The 25015-nt window shown below is 37.8% G+C and overlaps 1 protein-coding gene across 1 annotated transcript in view; it reads left to right on the top strand.

The window, feature by feature from the left end:
- The window catches only part of LOC136261448 (uncharacterized), an 88012-nt gene that overhangs the window by 35335 nt on the left and 27662 nt on the right, over positions 1 to 25015 (top strand). Inside the window, exons 7-12 of the mRNA XM_066055458.1 lie at positions 7912 to 7977; positions 8027 to 8875; positions 8953 to 9054; positions 9114 to 9212; positions 20757 to 20858; positions 20960 to 21049. Of these exons, the coding sequence (XP_065911530.1) occupies positions 7912 to 7977; positions 8027 to 8875; positions 8953 to 9054; positions 9114 to 9212; positions 20757 to 20858; positions 20960 to 21049 (1308 nt within the window). The remainder of the gene's footprint in view (positions 1 to 7911; positions 7978 to 8026; positions 8876 to 8952; positions 9055 to 9113; positions 9213 to 20756; positions 20859 to 20959; positions 21050 to 25015) is intronic.

Below are 25015 nucleotides of genomic sequence, written 5' to 3' on the forward strand. Positions count from 1 at the left end.
TTCTTTAAAACCGTTTTATCTTGAAACTTCTAATGTGCGATTTGGATCGTTTTTCCAAAATCCAGTCACATATTTTGTATTTATATATCATTGATGGCATGACTTCAGCACTGAGTATGGTGCCATGTTCTGATTGTTTAAGGAGGTGTGGCACATATAAAATCATTTTATAAGCCCAGCTTAGCTGCTAGTGTAAGCAACCATATTAAAGCATGCATAAGGGTCATTCCATGTCAAATCAACAAGGAATTTAGGGTCACCTCTCGGATTTTGACGAAACTTGGTGTGTTTGTAGTACCTATGGTGCTTATCACTCATGCAAATTTTTAGCTCCATACTTTCCATAGTTTCTGATTTATGACCACAAATATTTTGAATATTTCATGAAAATTTGGTCCATCTCTTGATACAAAATCAATTGCAACCTTGCACTGTGTAAATATTTTTAAACACAATTTTCAGTGATGGAAGACTGTTGATTGACCTTTCCAGTGATCCCTAAATTATGGGATATCTACTTAATTATGGTTCAAAAGTACTTCATTGAAAACTTTAATCCTTTATATTTTGAAAAATGCTGCTTGAAATTTTTCGAATTCTTTTGTGAATAATGATTGAGTCATAGTCTATGTTTGATAAAATTTTTGTGGTGGGACCACAATGGGCTCAAGAGATATAGTGAATTCTATTGTGGTAGGTATGTGGTGGAATTTGCAGTCTATTATTGCTGTATTTGAGTGTACACCTCCAATAACCACTTACAACAAGGCCATGCCAAGTTTTTCTTACATAATGAAGGTGTCTGGTGCATTGCAACCTGTATTAATGACCGCCTGTATTGAAAGATCATCTATAAGCTGCAGCTAATTTATACTTTAATACCATACCTGTTTCACTGCCCATACAAAAGTCTCAATGGTAGCAGTGAAATTTATCCCGTATTTCACTGACAGCAGTGAAAAAGTTGTAATTGCAATTTCATTGGCTAGAATTTATGTTAACAATGTAGCGCCAATTAGTGTCGATGTGTGTTTAGTGCATAGTGACAAATTGCGTACATATCAAAGCTAATGCAGCATATGCAGCGAGTATGGTATTAACTGGGAATAACATGGGTAGCAGTGAAATTTGGGATAAATACCACTCTTGTTGTATTGGAAATGGTAAATTTCACTCGGCTTCGCCTCGTGAAATTTATCCCCATTTCCAATACAACACTAGTGATATTTATCCCAAATTTCACTGCTACCCATGCTATTACTAGTACTAATTGGATATTAATGTATAGCACCAAAGCATCAACCCTTTCTAGCAAATCCAAAAATGGTCCTCATTAGACAGGTTGACTATAAATGAGATTATCATGCATCCATAAACACATTAATGTTGTACCATCTCTTCAGTTATACCTTATTTATTAAGTAAAATCTCGCCGTAGTGCACTCACATACATATCCCCACTCTACACTATTCAAGTTACGTACATGGCTGCATAGGTACAGTAGACCTCCTCAAAAAGGATACCTGGGCACCTTAATAGCCTCATGATCTTACTTTATAATTGTACGTACATTTTGGGCCCAAGACAAGTCTGTGGTTTCTCAAAATTGAACACTTCATCAATGGTCCAGGGAATAGAATAGTTACACTATATACATGTACAGTAGATGCATTACTTGTACCAAGAGTTTTTATATTATTAACACTTGCTTGCACCTCAATGTGTGATTTGTAGTACTGTAATTACTAAAATGGTTTTTCAAAGTATTTTGGATTGACGCTTTGAAGATCAGTACAGGCAAATGTTAAGTATGTGGTCAGCATGTCCTATGTGAGTATGTGCATGAGTTTATGACTTGATCTTCAAAGTGGTCATGAATGTAAAGTAATGTAGTAATTAATTTCACATATTGAGGTACAATTAATGCATGTATGGTAAAACCCCTCCATTGCTAGGACCATAATAAAGTGCTCATATTACAGAAGCCACAGAAGTATCTTGGTCTAAATGTATGTACACCACTAGAGTGGGAGTACAGTGTATAAACAGGTGTCCTGGTTATCAAGGTATCCAGGTATCCCTTCTGAGGAGTTCTGTTGTATGTATCTATGTAGCCACATACGCAACTTAAATATGGCTAAGCCCACTACAGTGGTATTCAACTTAATAAAGAAGGTATTTGTAAAGAGATGGTACATTTACATGATGTTCATGGACACATGGTGGTCAGATCTGTAATTTATAGTCAACCTGTCTAATAAGGACCATTTTTTGGATTTGCTAGAAAGGGTTGATGCTTTGGTGCTATACATTAAAGAAGTACCGTATATGACCGTATAGAAGCCCGGGCGTTTATTTCCTATAAATCATTTTTGACCTGGCGTTTAAACGAGACTGGCGTTAATTTGGACCTGGGCGTTTATTTCTTACTAGCCACTCGTTGAGAATGACAGGTGCCAGTACAAGTACCTACGAAATACGAAATCCATAGCCCATCACATACATAAACCAATTTGGACTCCTCTGCTGGGTGAAACATTGGAAGTCAGGCGGAAAGATGATAATGACCACGATGAATACGCTATGGCCATCACCAGAAGAGAAGGCATAGTCGAACAAGACAAGACATCATAAGAATGGTGACGAGACATCACTGTATAGTTAGCAGCTGACACGACTTTAGAACCCCTTTCAGTGCATATCATTAGCACCCCGGCATTTAAATGAGCCCCGACATTTATTATGACAGTTCCCTAGCTGTACCCGGCATATATTTGAGCCTCTGCGTGTATTTGAGCCCAGCTTTAATACGGTCATATACGGTCATATACGGTATAACTTAACTGCAGCACATAGATGGCCTTTCAATATAGGTGGTCATTAATACAGGTTGCAATGCACCTAGACACCTTCACTCTGTAAGATAAACTTGGCATTGCCTTGTTGCGAGTGGTTATTGGAGGTGTACACTCCAATACAGCATTAATAGACTAGAAATTCCACCGCATACCACAACATAATCCATTATATCTCTTGAGCCCATTGTGGTCCCACCACAAAAATTTTATCAAACATAGACCATGACCCAATCATTAGGGAAGCAGTAAAACCCGGAATACGGAATAACGGAACAGCGGAATAACGGAATAAGCGAAAATTACATTCTTAATATTTTACTACTATATATACAGTCTATAGCATTTATACAATACTCACCTCGTAGCAATTCCACAGAGAATCACTAAGGCGATCCTCAGGGCGATCTTTAAATAGAACTAGCACAAAACTAACCACTCTAGAATAATCTAACTAAGCTAAAATACTTTCTAATACACTTTACTACAAAATCGCTACAACACTATAAGTTCTTTCTGCTACAGCTACTTATACCAGCCATCACACACGAGTAACTGCCCGAATTTATTAGAATCAAGCTGCACAAAGTGATGTCAGCTAAATACAGCACTTAACCTTTTGAATTTACATTAAGCTTGTTTGGCGATGGATAACTAGCAGGTTAGCCAAAGTAGATTATTTCAGAGAAGATTTCTTAGGATGGAATGTTGTCACTAATAAATTCGGGCAGTTACTCGTGTGTGATGGCTGGTATAAGTAGCTGTAGCAGAAAGAACTTATAGTGTTGTAGCGATTTTGTAGTAAAGTGTATTAGAAAGTATTTTAGCTTAGTTAGATTGTTCTAGAGTGGTTAGTTTTGTGCTAGTTCTATTTAAAGATCGCCCTGAGGATCGCCTTAGTGATTCTCTGTGGAATTGCTACTAGGTGAGTATTGTATAAATGCTATAGACTGTATATATAGTAGTAAAATATTAAGAATGTAATTTTCGCTTATTCCATTATTCCGCTGTTCCGTTATTCCGTATTCCGGGTTTTACTGCTTCCCCAATCATTATTCACAAAAGAATTCGAAAAATTTCAAGCAGCATTTTTCAAAATATAAAGGATTAAAGTTTTCAATGAAGTACTTTTGAACCATAATTAAGTAGATATCCCATAATTTAGGGATCACTGGAAAGGTCAATCAACAGTCTTCCATCACTGAAAATTGTGTTTACAAATATTTACACAGTGCAAGGTTGCAATTGATTTTGTATCAAGAGATGGACCAAATTTTCATGAAATATTCAAAATATTTGTGGTCATAAATCAGAAACTATGGAATGTATGGAGCTAAAAATTTGCATGAGTGATAAGCACCATAGGTACTACAAACACACCAAGTTTCGTCAAAATCTGAGAGGTGACCTTAAATTCCTTGTTGATTTGACACGGAATGACCCATAACATAAACAGTAATATAATGAGATTGGTAGTATACAGATTAAACAAGAAGTAAAATACATGGTATTCTTTACTGGTAAGTGTTAGAAAGTATTTCTTATATTTTTTTACTAATCCTAGATACCAAGTTATTACAAACAGTTTGGTTTTTTTTTCACCAGCTGTAAGAATCCATAAAGTAATTACAGAACGATAGAATAGCACAACAAAGCCAAACCTGAGTCATCATACTCCCCAAGGATATCCCCACATTACATAAAAAATTTTTAGGGAATCCGTGAATTCCACAGAAAGTTAAAGCAGAAAGTTTCTAAATCCGTTGATAATAGATCTATGGAAATGTATCAGGTGGTCAATAATTGATTCATTTTGATGATAATTGATTTATTTGCAGTTTACACGTTTTGATGTAACAAGCTAATTACTTTTTCTAACGCTTCGAAATTCAGTTGCTATGGAGAGTGAAGAATGGTCTATTGAACAAAGAAAACTGGACCTTCATGGGTTGTTCACTTACAAAGTTATGATGGTTTTGATGAAATGCTGACGGTAATCGATATTTTACGCTACTCGATACTACCGAGAACTGTTAACTGCCTCAAATCGTTTTTTGGCTCTAAACATACTCCTTCAAGGAAAGTGTTGACATGGAGAATTAACACCTTAGTATGGTTTCCTGGCATGCAGAAGAAGACATCCATAAAGTTAAAGATAAAAGGAATGATGAAGTGCAGAAGGCAGACATTCATCAGAACCACCAAAGGAACATCCCACCCATGAGTTTGTTGTTGTGGTGGCCAGATGCTGCTTCATTTGGCCTCTAACCTTGTGAGTGTGGTCAAGCAGTGAGGCTTACTAAAATGTGGGTTTTGACGATTTTTTAAAGTTCTATATCCGGTTACTTGTAGGTGGTTTCTCACTGTACTTGTTGTTGTTGAAGTAAGACTTTTATAAAGGTGATTTTTGTGGCATATGATACAGTACAACTCACAGATAACGTCGCGTGCACTCATGGTTTTATCGCAAGCCGCTCGCATAAAACTCGTGCTAGCACACGAGTGTACTGCAGGTACTCGAGCGAGCCAGTGTATATCACGAGTACTCGAGAGCAATTAATTTACCGACAGTTATACTACTGTTACAATACTATATGTAGCTAGCTATTTATTTGTTTAATCTGCATGTTATTTCTCACTTTATATAGGAATCGGTGTGTAGATCTGAAGAAGCTACGTTGATGCCAGCTACGTAGCTATAGCTCGCGCAGAGTAGAAATATAGCTTCTACATGTTTTGTCTATAAACACTGTACGTGTTAATTGATGTATTGATTGCTGTATTACAATAAGCCGGTATATTAGTTAAACGGTGTCACGGTAAGTTGGGCCTTTCACCAATAGCGTAGCTGGCAAAGCGACCTTACTAATAGCTAGGCATGAGAATGTAGATAAAGCCAACTCTCTGTGTGATTCCATTATAACCAGTCTTTCGGTATAATGATCAGAAAAGGAATCAAAAAGAGCTATCATGCGTTACATGCCTGCTTAAGTAGCTACGCTGCGAGTCACAAAAAGTAGTAAATACAATACCTAGGTAGCTGGTGTAACCACCAATTATCGACCACCTAAGCTGTAACGCACCATAACTTAGGCATCCGATGTCGTAGAACAGTAAAATTTATGACGGAGCTGCATCTATTATCTCCCAACACTCAATAATGTATCCCACAATTTAAAGTATACAAGAATAGTGGCACTCATAGCACATATGTACTTCCCCTGTTTTAACGGTGAGTAGCTAGACATTTTAGCTATATAGCTAGTTGTCTGGCACAGTTGTAGTTGCAATTTGCCGTTAGCTAGCATATTTATATAAAAACATAGTGTATGTTTTCAATATATGGTGGCTTTGCATGGCACTGCGAGTCTTTCTATACGTCCAGGATAGCTCACATTGTCGCTGCATGTTAACCAGCACCTGCCAAGAAAAACATAGCATCTGATAACACATGAAAAGCTATGATTATTATAGTATAACAAACCCTTTCATCAAGTATTTGTAGCTATATTATTAAAAGGAGTAAACTGTGGGCGGATCGCAGTTTATTGCATTGCGCGTCATTGCATCATGAGTCTACCTCGATACTTGCAATTTATTTGCACTCAGGCTTGTGATAAACTCATGCGTCCACCATGATACGCTCGACATCTGTGAGCTGTACTATATTTCTATCATATTTTTAGACTCAGAATTTTAGCTGCACACATCACCTTAGAGTGAATCCTACTAAACAGTACTACTGTACTGTTTGATACTGTGAAAAGTGGATGTGTAAGAAAATTTGGGATTTTATATATGTGACCTAATTTTAGAAAACCGTCGATATCCGCACAATTTTCAAAATGCATTTTATTTGTTCTTTGTTTTCTATAGGGACAGAGGAATGGACTAGCCAAGTTTCAGCTTCTTAAGTTAAGCAGCATTGGAAACACAGCACTAGACAGCCGGACGAGCAAATAATTTGATATGTACAGAAGCTATCGAGAAAACAATCTACAGGCGCTTACATAAACCATCATAACTTACTGATACAATGACGTACGGAATTAAATCTTGGCTCATTGTGTTCACTATGACTTTGTGCATCCACCAAGGTATAGTTTTTTCCCCAGACATGTTTCTTTATTTGAGAAGGAAGGCAAATTCACTGCAAAACGATCGTCGGTAAATTCTTTTGTCACCGCAATGTAAACAAACGTCTGTAACTTTGGAATCATTTCGTGTATGGAGTTGAAACAAAGATTTGTGTACTCCCCATGGGACAGGCGAACACGATGATGCCTAGGATTTATCCATTGGGGGCTTAATTCGCCCACCAGTGAGGCGATAAAAACTTGCATAATTTTTTTCTGGAGGTTGCGTTTTTTGCCCATACTTTTTAAATGCGTTTTATTACAAAAGTACTGTTGTGCGTATATCGACGGTTTTCCAAAATTCGGTCACATATATAGGGATCATAGATGTTAAAGTATTACCTCAGTTGCAGTCATAGTGTACGTTAAACCCTACTTTGGTCATATAGCTCAGATTTATACACCCCTACTATTGGCAAGTTATATATCACTATTGTATGGATTGAATATGTAGCTACTAGTATGTGACTACAGCTGTGGTGTAGTTGATGTAAACTTTTATCGTTATGCCTATGATTCCTACTCAATATGAAATTGCAATTTGTACACACTGCATCAAAGAAAATAATTATGCCACAAATACATATTAGGCTATAAGCTGCCAAACTAACGTGTACCCAAATGAAGATTCATGGTTGCTTGGCCAAGAAAGTAAAAGTGAGCATCGCAAATAAACAAGTATGTCATTGACCACTACTGTGAGTTATATGCATGTAGAAAATGAAGCCGTTCAGAGCATTTGGAATACTAAGAAGCAGTGTTTATAGTTTCCTTCCTGTTTATATTACTGTTGCTGTATCATGGGTGCTCACATAAAGGTGAAGGGTAGCAGTTCATAAGTTCAGTCATATATGATGTATATGTATGTCACACATGTTACTCAACAGCAAACTGCAGTTTTGAATTTTCAATCATGTAGAATTTGATAGTACACCTTGATGTAAAGAAAGCAAAGCTTCAAGAACGGTTGGGATTAAATCCTATGGTAAGATGTCTTACCTGATAGTGCATTTTCAAATATAGATTGTATGTAGGATGCTAAAAATGCAAGTACAGAAAATACAGCTGTTAAGGACAGACTGGTGCTATTTGATGGTACGAATACAAATATAGAGAAGATCCATTGTCTTGGAGCTGGCACATTTGGAGAAACCAACCTGACAACATTTGGAAACATGTTATACATTAGAAAACTTTTGCACAAAAATCTATTAGATCCTAACCAATCCCTTCCAAAGTTAGTAGCTTATTTCAAGGAAAAATGTGCTATGTGCTTTGAACTACATTGCCCCAACTTGGCAAAGTTCTTTGACATATTTGAAGTGGACAATCACATAGCGGTGGTGATGGAATTTATACAAGTGAACTTGTTCACTTACATTGAACAAAAAGGAAAGAATTTGTCATGGGACAATCAGATTTCATTATGTTTTGATATGTCTCAGGGGCTGGAAGCATTACATAGACATTCTCTGGTACATGGGTATCTCCATGATCACAATGTACTAGTACAAGGAGAGCAAGCCAAGATTAGTGACTTCTATTATCCTCTATTGGAGAAATATTGTTCACAAGACATTTCTTTTGTAAGAAGAGAGTACTTAGCACCAGAATTTGTACGGGATCAGCCATCACCATCTTTTAAGTCTGACATATTTTCTCTTGGAGCTCTTTTACTTCAAGTAGTGACTTCTTCGGCTCCATTGGAGAATTCTAAGCAAACTCTAGCAAATGTCTCACAAGACCATGCTTTCTTCTGGTTAATTCAGCAATGTTTAAGTAAAGATGATGAAAAAAGACCATCTGCAAGAATAATTTGCGAAAAGTTTTTGAAGCAGTTAAATAACTCCCAGTACAGCAATTACAGATTATCTATACAAGTGGTACGTATGTATATGTAGGTTACTTGATGTTGACCTTTATTTGTACTATCATGCTTGAAATAAAAATGTTGCTGTAGGAGGAAAAGAGAAAATTACAGGAAGCAGGTAAAACTGGTGATCTCAACATGCTGCAAGATTTATACTCCCGTGGTATTGATGTAACTACTGTTGTTAATGATGTCAGTATATGTGTTTTTCATATTGGATGAGACTTAATGATTTTTGTGCTTTTCTACAGGCTGGTTGCACTGCTTTACATGAAGCAGCTCTAAATGGTCATCATAGTGTAGTCTTGTTCCTTCTTGAAAGGGGTGCTGCAGTAAATGTCATCACTAAAGTGAGTACATGGAGCAATAAGTTTGCTTTATCATTCACAATACAGTACATAGCTTGTTTAGATATTCTACCATAAATCATAAAGTATGAAATTAGGGATCATGGTGGTTTGCATTTTCTACCAGAAACCAGCCTTACAATACCTTCACGGCACCTTGGTAGTTTTAGAATCAAGCCCAAAAAGTATCTTTACAGTGGCTAAAAATGCTTCCAATGAGTTGCTACAGAATTGAAATAAATATATGTGACCCACTAGTGAAAACCCGACTTGTTTGCATTTCCTTGCATCTCATTTTATAACATTTTGTTGTCTTGAGGGAAAAACCAATGGACTGTTTAAGTTTCAGCCTTTCTGGTAAGTGATTTTGGAGTTATAGTGATAGACAACAAGAAGAGTAAAACAATTGATTTGTACAGTACTTATATGGAAAAAAAATTTACAGGCACTCGTTTAATCGATCATAGCTCGAGTGCAATGGGCTACGGAGTTGGGACTTGTGCCATTCTATTCACCATGAACTGGGGCATTCATCAAGGTATAGTTTTCAACTTAAAATACACCATGCTATCAAGCAAGAAGGCTGTTCAAGCTTGATGTTTTACCGCAATGTAAACAAACTCATGTAACTCACGTTGTTCCATGGTGGTACAGAAACGAAACAAAGATATTCCTACTCTCCATGAAAAAGCAAATCCACTGCTATATTAGATTATTCGATTCAAGTTTTCCTTCACTGTTTACTGAAGTGATTAAAATGTTGCGTACAATTATTTATGTAGCACGCGTTTTACCCGATGTATTTCAGTAGCTTTTATCTCTAAAAAAGAAATATGCAAACAAGTCGGGTTTTCAGTCAGCAAGTAACATACAGTATATTTAACAGAATTTTCTAGTTGCCTGATGTCTTCAGACAAGTGTAACTCAATAATGGCTGAGGCTATGGGCTTGATTGATTTTTCACTGTTAGATGTTGTTTCAGCTCGACAGGTGCCTTCTGAAATACCACAGTACGTACAATGTACACATCATGGACTTACCTTTGTCCTCTTTTGTGCTCTATTTACAGCACACATGGTAGCTAGTGCAATTTTTTTGTAACAGAAATTGTCCATATTTTCCATAGTGATTGGGTTGATTGCACAGGCACTACTTATAATGCTCTTCATTTGTACTGGTTTATCATTCATAATTATGTTACAAAAAGGTTTAAAAAACCAGTATGTAATACTTTCACACCTCAGATCAAAGGACTTCTTTATGCTACAAATGTGATGTAGCACACTAGGCAGTGCAACATCTGGATATCACGCTGTAAAGTGTGTTGACAACTCATTACTGCATTCCACAAAGTGTACAGTTTTAATGCTTCTTACCTTCTTACTATTGAATACTGTAGTAAAAAGTATATAAACCTATATGAGCAACATGCACTTCACATTGTGGGTTTCAGTGATCTCTATGGCTTACAATTGAACCTCCTATGGCTCTTGATTGGGATTAACTGAATCCCACAATCAAAACTGTCTCTTGGTGATATAGGTTTTTGAAAACCTTACATACTGTAGTAACAGAGGAGGTTGGACACGATACAAGTGCTTCTGAAATTTATTACTGTTAATTGCATATTTCTAATATGTGACGAGGAGTAAGTGATAGAAGAAATGTTCAGCAATATCCATACCACGTTACCTTGTGCTTCTTAAGTTGAACAGCAAATTCTTATTGCAAGACGGGTGTGCGAGTTTCTAATTCTCTTTTCGATTCTCTGTGAGTCCAAGCTAGCGGCGTCCGCTCTTCTTTTTCAATGCCGTGAGAGGCTTTGTTAGCATGCACATTGCTTTCTTCGACAATTATTGCGCTAAAATACACGTACATAAGGCGTCCCTATAGTATTACACATTGATTCCACCCAGCAAAGGCTTACACGCGTGATCCCCATAGACTTCAAGAGCGATTTACGTGCCTGGAGTATTGGGGTTGACCGGCTGAATAGACTATACTTGAAGTGCATTCTCGAATGGTATTTGTGAATACGTTCGTGAATGCTTGGTTAAACATTCAATACAAAATGTATGCGCTCACGTGTGCGTGTCCAACCTCCTCTGCTGTAGTAAGTACTAGTGGTATAGTTAGACCTAATATGAAACTTTGATGTAGTACTTTAAAGTGTAACATATCATTTGTAATACTGGAAGTTGTGCATTACCTTATACGTATGTCCTCGCCTTGGACGTTGTGCATGCATATCAGGCAATGCACTACTGGGGTGTCACTAAAAGGAAGAATGGGAAATTAAGAAACGGGAAATTGAGAAATGAGAAACGAAGTATTTCTCTATAGTACGTTTTCATCACATCGGCAGTGTTGCTAGCAAGTGAGGGTGTCAGAGATGGTGCGAGCTGGACATAAAGCTAAGTGCATGGTCAAAGCTGAGTATTTCAATCCATTATTTGGCATTCCACTAGTAGTTAGACTGACAATGAGCAAGACGTATTGAAAGCAGCTCTTCAAGTGTTCTCAGTATTGTGCAAACTTGGCCTCATTTTTCTGGCGTATGATCTCATATTTGTGTACCTCCTGCTGTGATTATACTATAGTGTGATTACTCTACCCAGTGTCTCGAGTTCTCCTGTCACTGCTGCTAACACTGGTATATTGTACGTATTATGTTGTAGCTATCAGATGATAGCTCATGACATTGTGACATGCTTAATTAATTAATAATGTAGTCTCAGGTGTAGTGATCATTGAAGTAGTAGTAGAACAATGAGTTGCCAAGGGAATCTCTTACACTCTATCATGATCACAAAACAATATGCTTATAGCATATAGCTACTGCAAACATTGCAAGGTGTAAGTAATACTATAAGTTAACCTAGCCCACTACAGTCATGATAGCACCGGTAGCATTGAGAACTGAACATATACCGATAGTGCATTGGTGTCTAGAAATCACTATATCCTTAACAAATAAAACTGGATCAGCTTTCTTGGATCACATTATTTTCTTTTTGAAGGGACCGAGTACCAGTAGCTGGCTAGTGAGATTTCACTCTACCCAAGCTACTACCAAGCTACGCTGATTGCACAGGTGCCATATGCATGTACATATCATGTTATGTGGCCATGCATATGTGTCATTAGTGGCTACTTTAATTCACAATTATTGATGAATCATAATCTGATTAGTGCTGAACTTCAAAACAAAATAATTCTTGTTTGATCCAGTAGTTGCTCTAATGCCATGGCAGTAGGCTGTTGTTGATGCAGTGACAGGGGAACTTGAGTTGTGACACTGGGTATAGAGTAATCACACTATAGTACAGCAGGAGGTACACAAATGTGAGATCACATGCTGGAAGAATGAGGCCGATACTAGTGAGAACACTTGAAGAGCTTCTTTTTCAATCAGTCTTGTTCATTGTCACTCCTAGCAAAGTCGCACTGACTAGTGTAGAATGCCGAATAATGGATTCAAGTTTCGACCATGCACTTGGCTTTGTGTCCAGCTTGTACCTTCACTGACAACTTCTGACGCCCTCACTTGCTAGCAATACCACCGATATGACGAAAACGCACTACAGTATAATAGAAAAGTACTCCGTTTCTCATTTCCTCATTTTCTGGTTTCCTAATTTCCCATTCCTCCTTTTAGTGACACCTGCACTCCTGCCAGTGTTACAACTATTACATAAGGAAAATTAGAAATAATCAGGGATCATAGCCATAAAAGGTATTGAAACAAGGGAGGTTACCTATACCTACATATGTTGCCAAGAGTATATGTGACCTAATTTTAGAAAACCGTCGATGTATGCACATTTATCAAATTTGTTTTATTGGTTCTTTGTTGTCTTTAGGGACAGAGGAATGGACTGGCTAAGTTTCAGCTTATAAGATAAGCAGTGTGGGAAATATAGCAGTAGATACCTAGCTGACTAGCTAATAAATCAATATGTACAGAAGACATCAAGAAAATAATCTACAGGCGCTTGCATAAACCATCATAACTTACTAATACAATGGCGTACGGAGTTGAATCTTTGCTCATTGTATTCACCATGAATTTGTGAATCCACCAAGGTATAGTTTTTGTCAAAGGTATTCTTCTGTGATCCAAAAGGAAGACAAATTCATTGAAGAAAAATCGTCGTAAATTCTTTCGTTACCGCAACTTGAACAAACATCCGTAACTCAGAAACCCACCTGTGTATGAAGATGAAACAAGGATTTTTGAACTCCTTATGAATAGGGGAATACAATGATTCCCAGGATTATCCACTGGAATGTCAATTCACCAACCAGCAAGGCAATAAAAACTTGCATAAATTTTTTTCTGAAGCTTGCATTTTTTTACCCATTGTTTTTGAATGCATTTTATCACAAATGTACTATTGTGTGTAGATCGATGGTTTTCTAAAATTAGGTCACATATGTAGTAGTGGTAACTGCGGGCCCAAGTGTGAGTGCATACATTTCAGGTAAATCACAAGTACCCATGTTGCAACTATTATATTCCACTTGGGTGACTCACCTGCAAGTGTGGGAAACTGAGGAATGCTTTGCGAGTGTATTTATATGGGACCATGTGAATTTCGATCGTGGATAACAACATAAGAGCAACGACAAGGCGCTGCTGAGAGGCTAAACATAAGTGTATCGACACGAGCATGCAGATCGCTTCAATTGTGGGTACGCAATCAAACACAGGAAGCCCAAATGCAGAGCTGAGCAGCTCATAATGAAGCTTAAGTGCATATGTAACACAGGCATGAGGGCTTTGCCTGATATGTATTAGTGTTGTACCGATCCCACTTTTTAGGGAAAACCGATATCCAATATATTTTACCCCATTTTACCGCTAGTTAACCAATACCTGATTGTAGGCCTCTACAAGTTATACTTGTGCATACTCCACAAGTAGAAATAGCAAAGCCAATGCTGTGAGGTTGTACACTTACTTCAACTCAAAGTTGCTAGTCAGACAAGTGGGCTAGGGCCTGAACCAGTTACCACAAAACGTAAACAAATTACCAAGTACATACCAGAGCCTTTGACGCCAGCCCTCCAGTGGTAATGCAGCTACCGAAACTGAATAGATCAGTATATAATCTGCTGCCACAGCCCATTACCACCGATTTCCGATTATGGTAAAACCAATTATCAGTACAACTCTAATATGTATGCCCAAGGGCCGCAGGGCATACATATCAGGCAAAAGCCCGAATGCCCCATGTTACAGCTAATATGTAACACTTATCAGGCTGATGCTTACAGGCTGATAGCCTGTACAGGGCGATCAATCACCCAAGCCAATACGAGTGCAGCCACTGGATATATTATATATGCATACCTAAAATTTTCTATTATGGGTCAGTATACTAATACATTCTGGTTACATTCAGTTACGATGAACAGACATATCCTAGATATATCATGCAGAATTTCGGTTACGTGAGTTTAATATTTTAATCAGTGCTATTGAATTGTTTATGGAAAAATTATGGAGTTCACTAAAGGCCTAGACAGCAGGTAAGCTTACTTGTAGAATGGTTACTCTGTGCACAGTGGTAGCTTTGTGATGGGGTGTGTCCATATTCAAAATGTGGGGTAACGATCAGTGAATAAGCTATAGTACTAGTTCTCATCTTAGCCCAACATTTTTCAACTTGTAGGATGGCAAGGATAACAAAATGCTCTCCATCTGAGTGGTTTTCATGGCGAAATCCAAGTCGTGCATCCTAATCACGTGAGTATTAATTGATCACAATCGATTTCAGCCTCAACGTCTATATAAACACTGCCTGGGCTACATTTCATATGTAGCCCGGCGGCTTGAGGTGTGAAAGTGTTACATGTAATTGTTATACCACAGCCGTGAGGGATTTTGCTGATATATACATCCGAACTGAGGGGTAAGTTTGTACATATCAGCAGGATCCCGACACAGTCATGGTATAAGTGATATATATCACTCAGAGCACACTCACCTGATAGGTAAAAGAACTATACAGATCCCTCACCCCATTTGTTTTATACACTAGCATCTGATGATCGATTGTGGTTACAATTGCGTGGGCAAATAGCTCTCAGAACACTATTTCCATTTCATTATGTTTCAACACATGCCAGGAACCTTCGATTGTGGGATTGATTTTTGGGGTGTTAAGTTTTAATACTAACATTAAACCTTTGCTATTGTGGTAATAAGTAAGTTAATACATTAAGTTAAGTACTTAGGACTATAAGCTACTCACCTAGTTGTCATATTCTTCTTGTTTCATGGTCTGCTCAATGGCTAACATGCTATGCCCCTAGCGCAGTGGGTAGAAACACGCATCCATGCATTGCCCAAGCGATCATTTTACAGATCATTCATCTAAGAATGTAGTTTAGTTACTGTCAAATTATCTAAACTTATCGACTACACTGTGCCTTACCTAATGTGTGAACTAAAACCCATAATACAATGCTCCATGTTGCTCAATAAAATAAGTCGAAGTGTTTTGTATCTTTGAACTGGTTGGGCATCAAAGTCATGAGCAAACTGCATTCCCATGATATTGCCCAGTGAATAGGAAAGGTAATCCCTGAGCAATGCATTTAAACTCCACACTAAAGTGGTCCATATGAACATATTTCGACTAACTGTGCCTCATTATAACTTAAAATTTTAGTTGGAAGTATGCCGGAAGCAACAGCTACTCATGTTTAAATGCATTTCACTGCTGCTATACAGTGACTGCCACTACATAGAAACCTTAGACCCTTTTGTGGTGGATTTTAGAGGTGTCTATGTCACTTAGGCCCTTTTCATGTTTACTAGATCCTTTTCATGTTTATTACATGCACCTGCACTGGTAGCACTGATAACGCAATGCATCGCCACCTGAAAATTGATTTTAAACCCATGTTACTGCTGTTATTGGTGGAGTAATGGCTTGTTTCTACTAACTAATTAATGCTACATTTCTCTGTTACAGGCAGCTTTTGTACTGTCCTTAGTAGACTGTAGGACGTAACACACACAACACAATACACCAACAAGTAATTTGAATCACTCTCATTGGAAAACTGAAAAATGGACCTTATCCGCATTGATGTCATAGTTGTCAAAATGGCCGTGTTACTGTGTGTACTTTATCATGTTTTTATTCATAGTAACTAAAATGAGCCTTGTTTGTGGCTTTCACAACATGGGAACATTGGATAATGAAGGTAAGAGGCTAGTTATCGTGATGTAGCAATGTGAAATAATCCCACCAGGCGAAACCAGACCTAAGTTTCGATACGAATATAAAATTGTCTTGTAAGTAAGTATGTATGTCTCACCTGGTCCCTTGTTGCTGTATATTAACATTATCATAGCAAAATGGCACCTCTCCCTGTGCAAAGTCCCCACACTGTTACCACCATTTTTATGTTGTGACATCATTGCAGATAAGGTCCATATAGATTACAACAACATTTATATACACACAAGCAATTACATAATTTTGGATTACATCATAATCATAATAAATTTGTCCAGTCAGTCAACAGTGTTAACAGCTTTTCAACAGCTTTTCTTGGAATTTTATACACTTCACAGTATTCTATACTTGTACTAGGTACCTCTGCAAGTAGTCTTGCATGGCCAGGTACCAATTAGAAACTATAAGCGCTTTTAAAAAGGTGTCTAAAGTGGCTGCATTAATTTATAGTCCGCTTACCTGCTACACGATGAGCATATTAGTCTATTATATCACCTAGCTAAAGTTTAGAAACATTGTGCAAACGATTATTCCTGGAAAATAACAATCGCTAGCTAGCAAGGAGCTCGACAACTGGACCTCATACATCATGATGCAGTTACACAGCTAGGCAATGTAATAGACTAGTATGCTCATTGTGCACCAGGCGAGTGCCTACAATTGCATTCAGCTTCAGACACTTTCAGAGGCGCTTATAATTTCTAATTGGTATAAACATCGTGTGAGACACCGTGACGGGGAAAAAGTGGATTGGCCATGCAAGACTGCTTGCAGAGGTACCTAGTACAAGTATAGAGTATTGTGAAGTGTATAAAATTCTGGATCCTCATGGGTCCCCGGGTCCACTGTTTATACCTACCGACTATATAAGGGTCTAATTAAGTTAGACCACAGGGGTCCAAGTAATTTAGTAACCCTCAAGCCCTGTAGTAACACTTAAACTCCTGTGGTCTGTAGTCTAAGTTGGCATGCAGCGTTTCCTTTGATGTGTGGAGGTCTCTTATTTACGAAGAAACCTGGTATCAGATGCCTTACTGGTAAGACACCTGACTTAATAGGATAGTTGTTTACAACCACAATGTGGCCCACAGTAATGTAATTAGCTGGATAATTAATATTTAGCGCATCAGTAGACACCAAGGGAAAATGATGTGATTGTGAACAGATTGTAAGAAAGAAATTACACTTGGGTATGCCTGTTATCTGCAGCTAGCTCAGTGGGATTAGACCGTCATGGTAGCTGGTTAATCAAAAAAGCCATTAATTCAGTATATGACTTTCGCCATATTAAAGTGCGCTCTGTAGACTTAGACAGTCATGCTGGCACTAGCTGTTCACATTCACTGCCTTTCACACACATATAGTGCCTTAAATATACTTTTTATCAACTTAACAAACCTTTATTTACGCTCCATGGTTTGCGCAGCCTCACATCTTTTTCTGACTGAAATACTCTTGGTGTTTACAATGGGAAATCTCTATACTAACTCAAAGCTTTTATGCCATTGTCTAAAACACTTAGACACTTGTAATAGGCGTCTTCGAGGATTTAAAAACCATCAGTGACATATGTAATTACCTCGGCTGCGCCTTGGTAATTATTGACATCACCTCAGGTTTTTTAATTAAGCAGCTGTCAGCAACATAAAGAGTCTAAATAAGTTAGGCTTCAGACCACAGGGGTCTAACTATTACTTTAAACCTTAAAGTTTTGACTTGTGACTACCACTAAACCATCAATACATACCATATGTCTGGCCTCCCCTGCATAGTCATACAGTATATAGTAGTACTGTATGTAAGGTTTCAGAAGGTTTGGGCTTTTCTGACCAAAAATATCACCCTAAAAACTAGCCTCACAGTACCTTCATGGCATCTTGTAAGTTGGTTAGGTATTACCAAGCCCAAAAGTATGTGCCTTCAGAAATGCTTCCAAAAAGTTTCTGCAAAACTTTAAACAAAGTTATTTAGTAGAATTTTCTACTGACTGACTGACTGACTGACTAATGCCTTCAGACAAACGTAGCTCGATGACGGCTAAGGCTACAGGCATAATTCTTTCACTGTTCGATGTCGCTTCGTCCGGACATGTGTCTTTTGGCATACCACAGTACATACAATGCACGTATCATGGACTCTTACCTTTGTCTTCCTTTGTGTACCATTTCTTTTTGCTGACAGTTCAAGCTGTCAATTCACGTGTAGCCAGTGCAATGGCTTCCCTATGGGAATTATCTGTATTTTCCATGGTGACTGCAGAGGTGCTTCTCCTACTGTTCTTCATTTGTAATGCTGTGAAATGGGTTGAACATAGCCAAAAGCAAAGCGTGATGCCACTTACAAGGCAGTAATGATAGTTAGGGCACACAAAATTGTCGGTGACTGGATTGATTGCAGAGGCACTTCTCTTATTGTTCTTCATACATAGCGTTATGTAAAGGGCTGATCATAACTAAAAGTAAAACATAATGGTCATTTATTTTCAAATCAGTAATTGATAGCTGGGGAACGTATTCAGACAAAAACAGTAACTCTGTTGCTCTAATTACTTTTGATGTGGTATGCGCGGGTTCACCAGTCATAATAATGTTACAAAAAAAGCAAACAAACAAGTATAAGAAAAAATTAGGAATTTTAAGTTCAATTAGGGATCAGACAAAAAAGTTGGGAAACAAGGGAGTCGCCTACACTTGCAGATATACTAGTGGACATTTAATCCTTAATTCAGCCATGGGTATAGACTGAAGTAGGGATTAATGTCCACTGCAGGTGTAGGCAACCTCCCTTGTTTCCTCACTTTTTTCTATGATCCCAAATCGAATTTAAAGTTCTCTTTTTACTTGTTATACCAAGCAGCGCTACTACCACCAGGAGCTCATACACACCACAAGATCCTGCTATCACACATAAATGTAATTGATTGGCTATATCATATTACCACCTCAATATATCAATACTATTGATGTATCAATATAACTGTGGCAGCACTAGTAGTGATTAAACATCCACTAGTATATTTGCAGATGTAGGCAACCTTTCTTGTTTCACTACTATTTATGGCTATGATCCCTAATCAAACTTTAAATTCCTAATATGTATAATATCGTGAACTCTTGCTGCCATCAATAATCATTTGCAACTATACATAATTTTAAAAGAGTTGACAACACATCTGTATGCAAATTATGCATTGAGTGTAGGGATCAAGAGATGAAACAATGGAGTTCATCTATACTTGCAGCTATACTATGATGTTAAATATCAACTATTATAGCTGCAGATGTAGGTAACTTTTCTAATTTTCCTTACACATGTTTGTTTATTTTTTTGCACTAACGTAATTCAATACTATGACATATTACATCAAAGGAAAGAATGGCACTTCACAACTGAATTGTATCCCAATTATCAATGTCTGAAATGTGATGTTGCCATTCCACTTCTTTTTCAGCTATGTTCCACCAGTTGTACAGTGTTATAAATGAAGAATAGTACGAGAGGCATCTCTGCAATAGAAAACAAAGCACTGAGGCCATACCACCAATCAACACCTATGCGGTAGCGGTGGGGCACAAAGGAGTGGGTCCATGGTACATACATATATTGTAGCTGCTGTGGTTGGGAAAGGGCACATCTTGGGCCAAGCAACATCGAACAGTGAAGAAAATAAGCCCATAGCCTTATGCATGGTAGTGTTATGTTTGACTGGAGGCATCAGTCAGTCCAGTATGTAGTACTGTATGACAGAAGGTTGAGAAGCTGTCTGTCTATCAATCTACATTCTGTCTTTGTCACACTAGTAATTCAACAGCCAAAGCATGTATCAAAGCACAACTTTAAGCAAAACAAAATAAATTCATCTTTATTTTTGTTAACCATGAACAAACATCTCAGGTGTTTGCACATTGAACTATTAACCCAAAGTCATTAACTAGCTTTCAATTTTTCATTCACTGGAACCAATTTTTGTTTTTTTTTGTGCACGCTTTTGTACTTATGTGCATAGCCAGCAATAATTGTAGATTATGCAGTAGTGCCTGTGCAGTAGAATTAATGAGCAAATAATAAGTAAAGAAGTGTAAACAACATGCACAAGCCTGCAAAAAAAACTACATACTTTAATGCAAATGCACATGTGAACAAACACGTATATGTGCAATTTACCTTGCCCAAGTCCTGTGATAGAGCAGGTCTAGCTTTACACAATAGCTGCCAAGGTGAAAATTTCTCAATATTTGTGTTGAAATAATTATTGTTACTGAATTTGCACTTAGTACCTTTCTATGTACAGTGGGGCAAGGCCACACCATTGCACTACGCTGCTGCCAATGGCCACACTCATGTTGTGGCCACTTTGATCAAACATGGAGCAGATGTTAGCATCAAGGATAGGGTAAGTGAATGAAATCACTAATAATGTTATTTGTAAGAGTTAATTAACTCATGCTATGCTTGTGGTGTTAGGTAGTACATAATCCTGAATTGTTTATCTAGTTTGGCCGAAATCCACTAATAGATGCTATGATGAATAATCACAGTGATACTGTCAAGTACATCAAAAATATAGGGACACTGTATGACGAGGTACAGTCACCAATTTAATTATAATTGTAATAAATGTTGCTGTTGACCTTCAGTGCTGAAGCCATAGTAATAATAAAGTATATTAGCTTTAAAATGAAGTAAGGATCCAAGCGATAAAAAGTGGTGAAACAAGAGATGAATGATGGTATTATACCATAGCTTGGTGGAAAAATCCCTACTTACCAAGCTATGCTGTAATACTGTCATTCATCTCATGTTTCACTATTTCTAATCGCTTGGATCCCTACTTCATTTTTAAATTAATAATTTTTAATATACTCGATTTTTTGTTATAACATACAGCTAATGCATGTGTGACTGTTCTGTTAGGGTGACTGCTGTATCAAGACACACGGCAGTGTGTTGTGTGGACAAGAAAGCTGGCATGCCACACTGTGAGTATATTTACAGGAAGAAACAAAACGCGATTTTCACGCATACATAGCTTCATGCTCCCTTCTCGGATTGGAATCATTTTTATACTGCAAACGCCCTCCACATTCAGCACCCGACGTACCAAATTTGAGCAAGATTGCCTAATGCAATCGTGCCTTTGGCTTAAATTTCTTTTTTGTTGTTGTTTTGTTTAGGGGGCTTGGGTGGCTTGGATTATTATTTTTACACACTTTACAGAAACCATTATAAAATACAAATGCATAGCTCAATTTTCTTGAGCTTTGGTACACTTTAAGAAGGTATTGTGGCACAATCACATGCCAAGTTTGATTAATAGTTATAGAGCTATAGATGATTACTTGCATTTTAAAAAGCTGACTTTTTGTCACGCCTACAGGGTAAACCACTTATGGAACTAACTTAAAAATCCGTATGCGTATAGGTTAACCAAACCTTTTGTGGTTTAAAAGAAGTCACATTGACAGCTTAGAGTTGCAAGGCAAAAACCAAACAACTGTAAATAGCAGGGTCGAAATACTCTAATAAAACAGTCACCACGAGGTTAAAAAGGTGCATGAAAAATGTCAAAACAAACTTACCAGCATTCGAACCAGGGACCTCCATACTGAAAACCCAAATTCTTAACCACTGTGTTGCTACTCTGATGGCTGATCACCTCACTTAATTAATTTCTACTTTATGAATGGAAATTCTAGCTAAAATCTACTCAATAGACCAGTTCATTCAATGTGAAAGTATTTTAATTGCTCTGGTATTTGCTACTGTGCGATACTAGATGCTGTGGTTAGCTATGAAAATGTACGAAAACCAATGGAAAACGAACAACCATGGGCACTATACCCTTTGTTACACAGAAATTAAAGAAGATATCTGAGTTTTCAAAACAGCATGGAAAACTACATTAATTTTTACACCTGATGGTGGTGGGTTTGCTGACTCGCTAAACACGCTGTTTGCTGTTAGCCTGTCAAGTCGATTGTAGCCTTTATCTTTAACATGATCCACGGAATACTCTACTACAAAGCTTTGCCAATCACTTCTGAGTAGTTTTCAAGTACAAACTCATGATTTTCCGCCATGGAAAGCATTGTTCAGCAAAATCTTAAACTTTGCAGCTCCATAACTCACTCATCCTTTACCCTATTCACAGCAGACAACCACAAAGCGAAAGAGAAATTAGTATAGTTTTGTTCTATGTACAGAGAATTGGAACATACCCTATACTATGTAAGCAATGGAGATTTAACCATCGATTATCATCGTTTCCCAGTGGCTTCAATACATTTTTATGGGCATCCACAGCATCCAGTTGTTACATCATATGCAATTAACACTAATTGCATTTTTAAGGTCCTTAAATGAACTGGTCTATAGTAAAAGTTCATAATTTCATAGATCTACCAATGGAAATCTAGATTGTTCTGGAACATTCTAAGTGTGTTCTATTAGAAATCCTCAAAAAAATGTACGTTCTATTAGAGCATTACAAAAGTAATCAAATAAACTCTATAATACAACACTATTACAACTTCTCTAGTATTCCATCAAATCAAAGCCAATTTTATAGCCATTTTGGTACATATCAGTGAGGTAGTACACTACTATTAAGACCTACTCATGTCAATCGTCATCATCATAATAAGTGCTATGCTAATAAAACTTGTGACAATAGGGTGGAAATTGTATTCTAGCATAAAAGGTGCAGGATTTACTTTTTAAAAATTGAGCAACTGCGACTCATCACGTTTTGCATGAAAATCAAATATTCTACTAGAACAGTCACCGCAGAATCATAATAGACAAATAGTATACCTATGTGGAAGGAATTTACTTTGTAATGTACCACTCTGTGTGGGCAGTTCAAAGGCACCGCCAGTGCCATAATTTGTATATTACACTGCTGCAGACCATTATAACTTATAACGCACTGGTTGCGGTTTTGTAGACCACAACGAGTGCATTATAAGTTATAATGCACCGACCGCAGTGCAATATACAGATATTGCACTGGCTGTGGTTTTGTGCAGCATAGCACAAGTGCCGGTGGTGAAGACCACTACGACACCTCACCTAATAGGCGGAAAAACACTTCACAGATCACTCGAATTCTTTTATAGCCTGACATGTAAAGGTCGATTGTGGGCCATAACGTCACCAATACGTATAATGTTTACAAGCAGCCAATGGCGATCGAAAAAGCCAACGCGGGTGGCCACAACTCTAGTCTACATATATATATCTAATCCAAAACAGCCAAGCTGTAAAAAAAGAGTGCGGCCCTGAGAAAGGCTATGGTGAAAAAAGATGTGAAATCCAAGGTGGCGGCCAAGAAATGGCTGTGATGGTAGGTTAATGGTAAAAATTTTAATAACGACAATTCAGGCGAATTTTGTGCCAAGACCAAGCGGCACCAAATTCACCTGAATTGTTGTTATTAAAATTTTTACCATTAACCTACCATCACAGCCATTTCTTGGCCGCCACCTTGGATTTCACATCTTTTTTCACCATAGCCTTTCTCAGGGCCGCACTCTTTTTTTTACAGCTTGGCTGTTTTGGATTAGATTTCACTTCTTTTTGTATTTGTATGTCCCAAAGCCGGCCTATGGCTGGCTTTAGGGCTTTTTAACCTGTCATTTTTTCTTTACTACAGGAAGAAGAAAAGATGAAGCAGGGTGATTTCTTTGTAGCTGACCTCTCTGCAAGGTTATCCTTCTAGCTGATCTCTCTACCGGATGACTTGTTTGTAGCTGAACTCTCTACAGGGTGATTTGTTTGTAGCCAAACTCTCTACAAGGTAATTTCTTCTAGCTGATCTTTCTACAGGGTGATTTGTTTGTAGCTGAATTCTCTACAGGGCGATTTGTTTGCAGCTAAACTGCTGAACTCTCTACAATGTAACTTCTTCTAGCTGAACTCCCTACTGGTGGCTTGTTTCTAGCTGATCTCTCTACAGGGCAACCTGTTTCTAGCTGAACTCTCTACAAGGTAACTTCTTCTAGCTGATCTTTCTACAGGGTAATTTGTTTGTAGCTGAATTCTCTACAGGGAAATTTGTTTGCAGCTGAACTCTCTATACATGGTAGTTTCTTTGTAGCTGAACTCTCTACAATGTGACTTCTTCTAGCTGATCTCTCTACAGTGTAACTTGTTTCTAGCTGAACTCTCTACAGGGTGATTTGTTTGTAGCTGAATTCTCTACAGGGCAATTTGTTTGCAGCTGAACTCTCTACATGGTAGTTTCTTTGTAGCTGAACTCTCTACAATGTAACTTCTTCTAGCTGAACTCTCTACAGGGTGACTTGTTTCTAGCTGATCTCCCTACAGGGTGACTTGTTTCTAGCTGATCTCTCTACAGTGTGACTCCTTCTAGCTGAACTCTCTACAGGGTGACTTGTTTCTAGCTGATCTCTCTACAGTGTAACTTGTTTCTAGCTGAACTCTCTACAGGGTGATTTGTTTGTAGCTGAATTCTCTACAAGGTAACTTCTTCTAGCTGATCTTTCTACAGGGTGATTTGTTTGTAGCTGAATTCTGTACAGGGCAATT

This window comes from Dysidea avara, chromosome 7, assembly GCF_963678975.1.
Source record: "Dysidea avara chromosome 7, odDysAvar1.4, whole genome shotgun sequence".
Classification (NCBI taxonomy): domain Eukaryota; kingdom Metazoa; phylum Porifera; class Demospongiae; order Dictyoceratida; family Dysideidae; genus Dysidea; species Dysidea avara.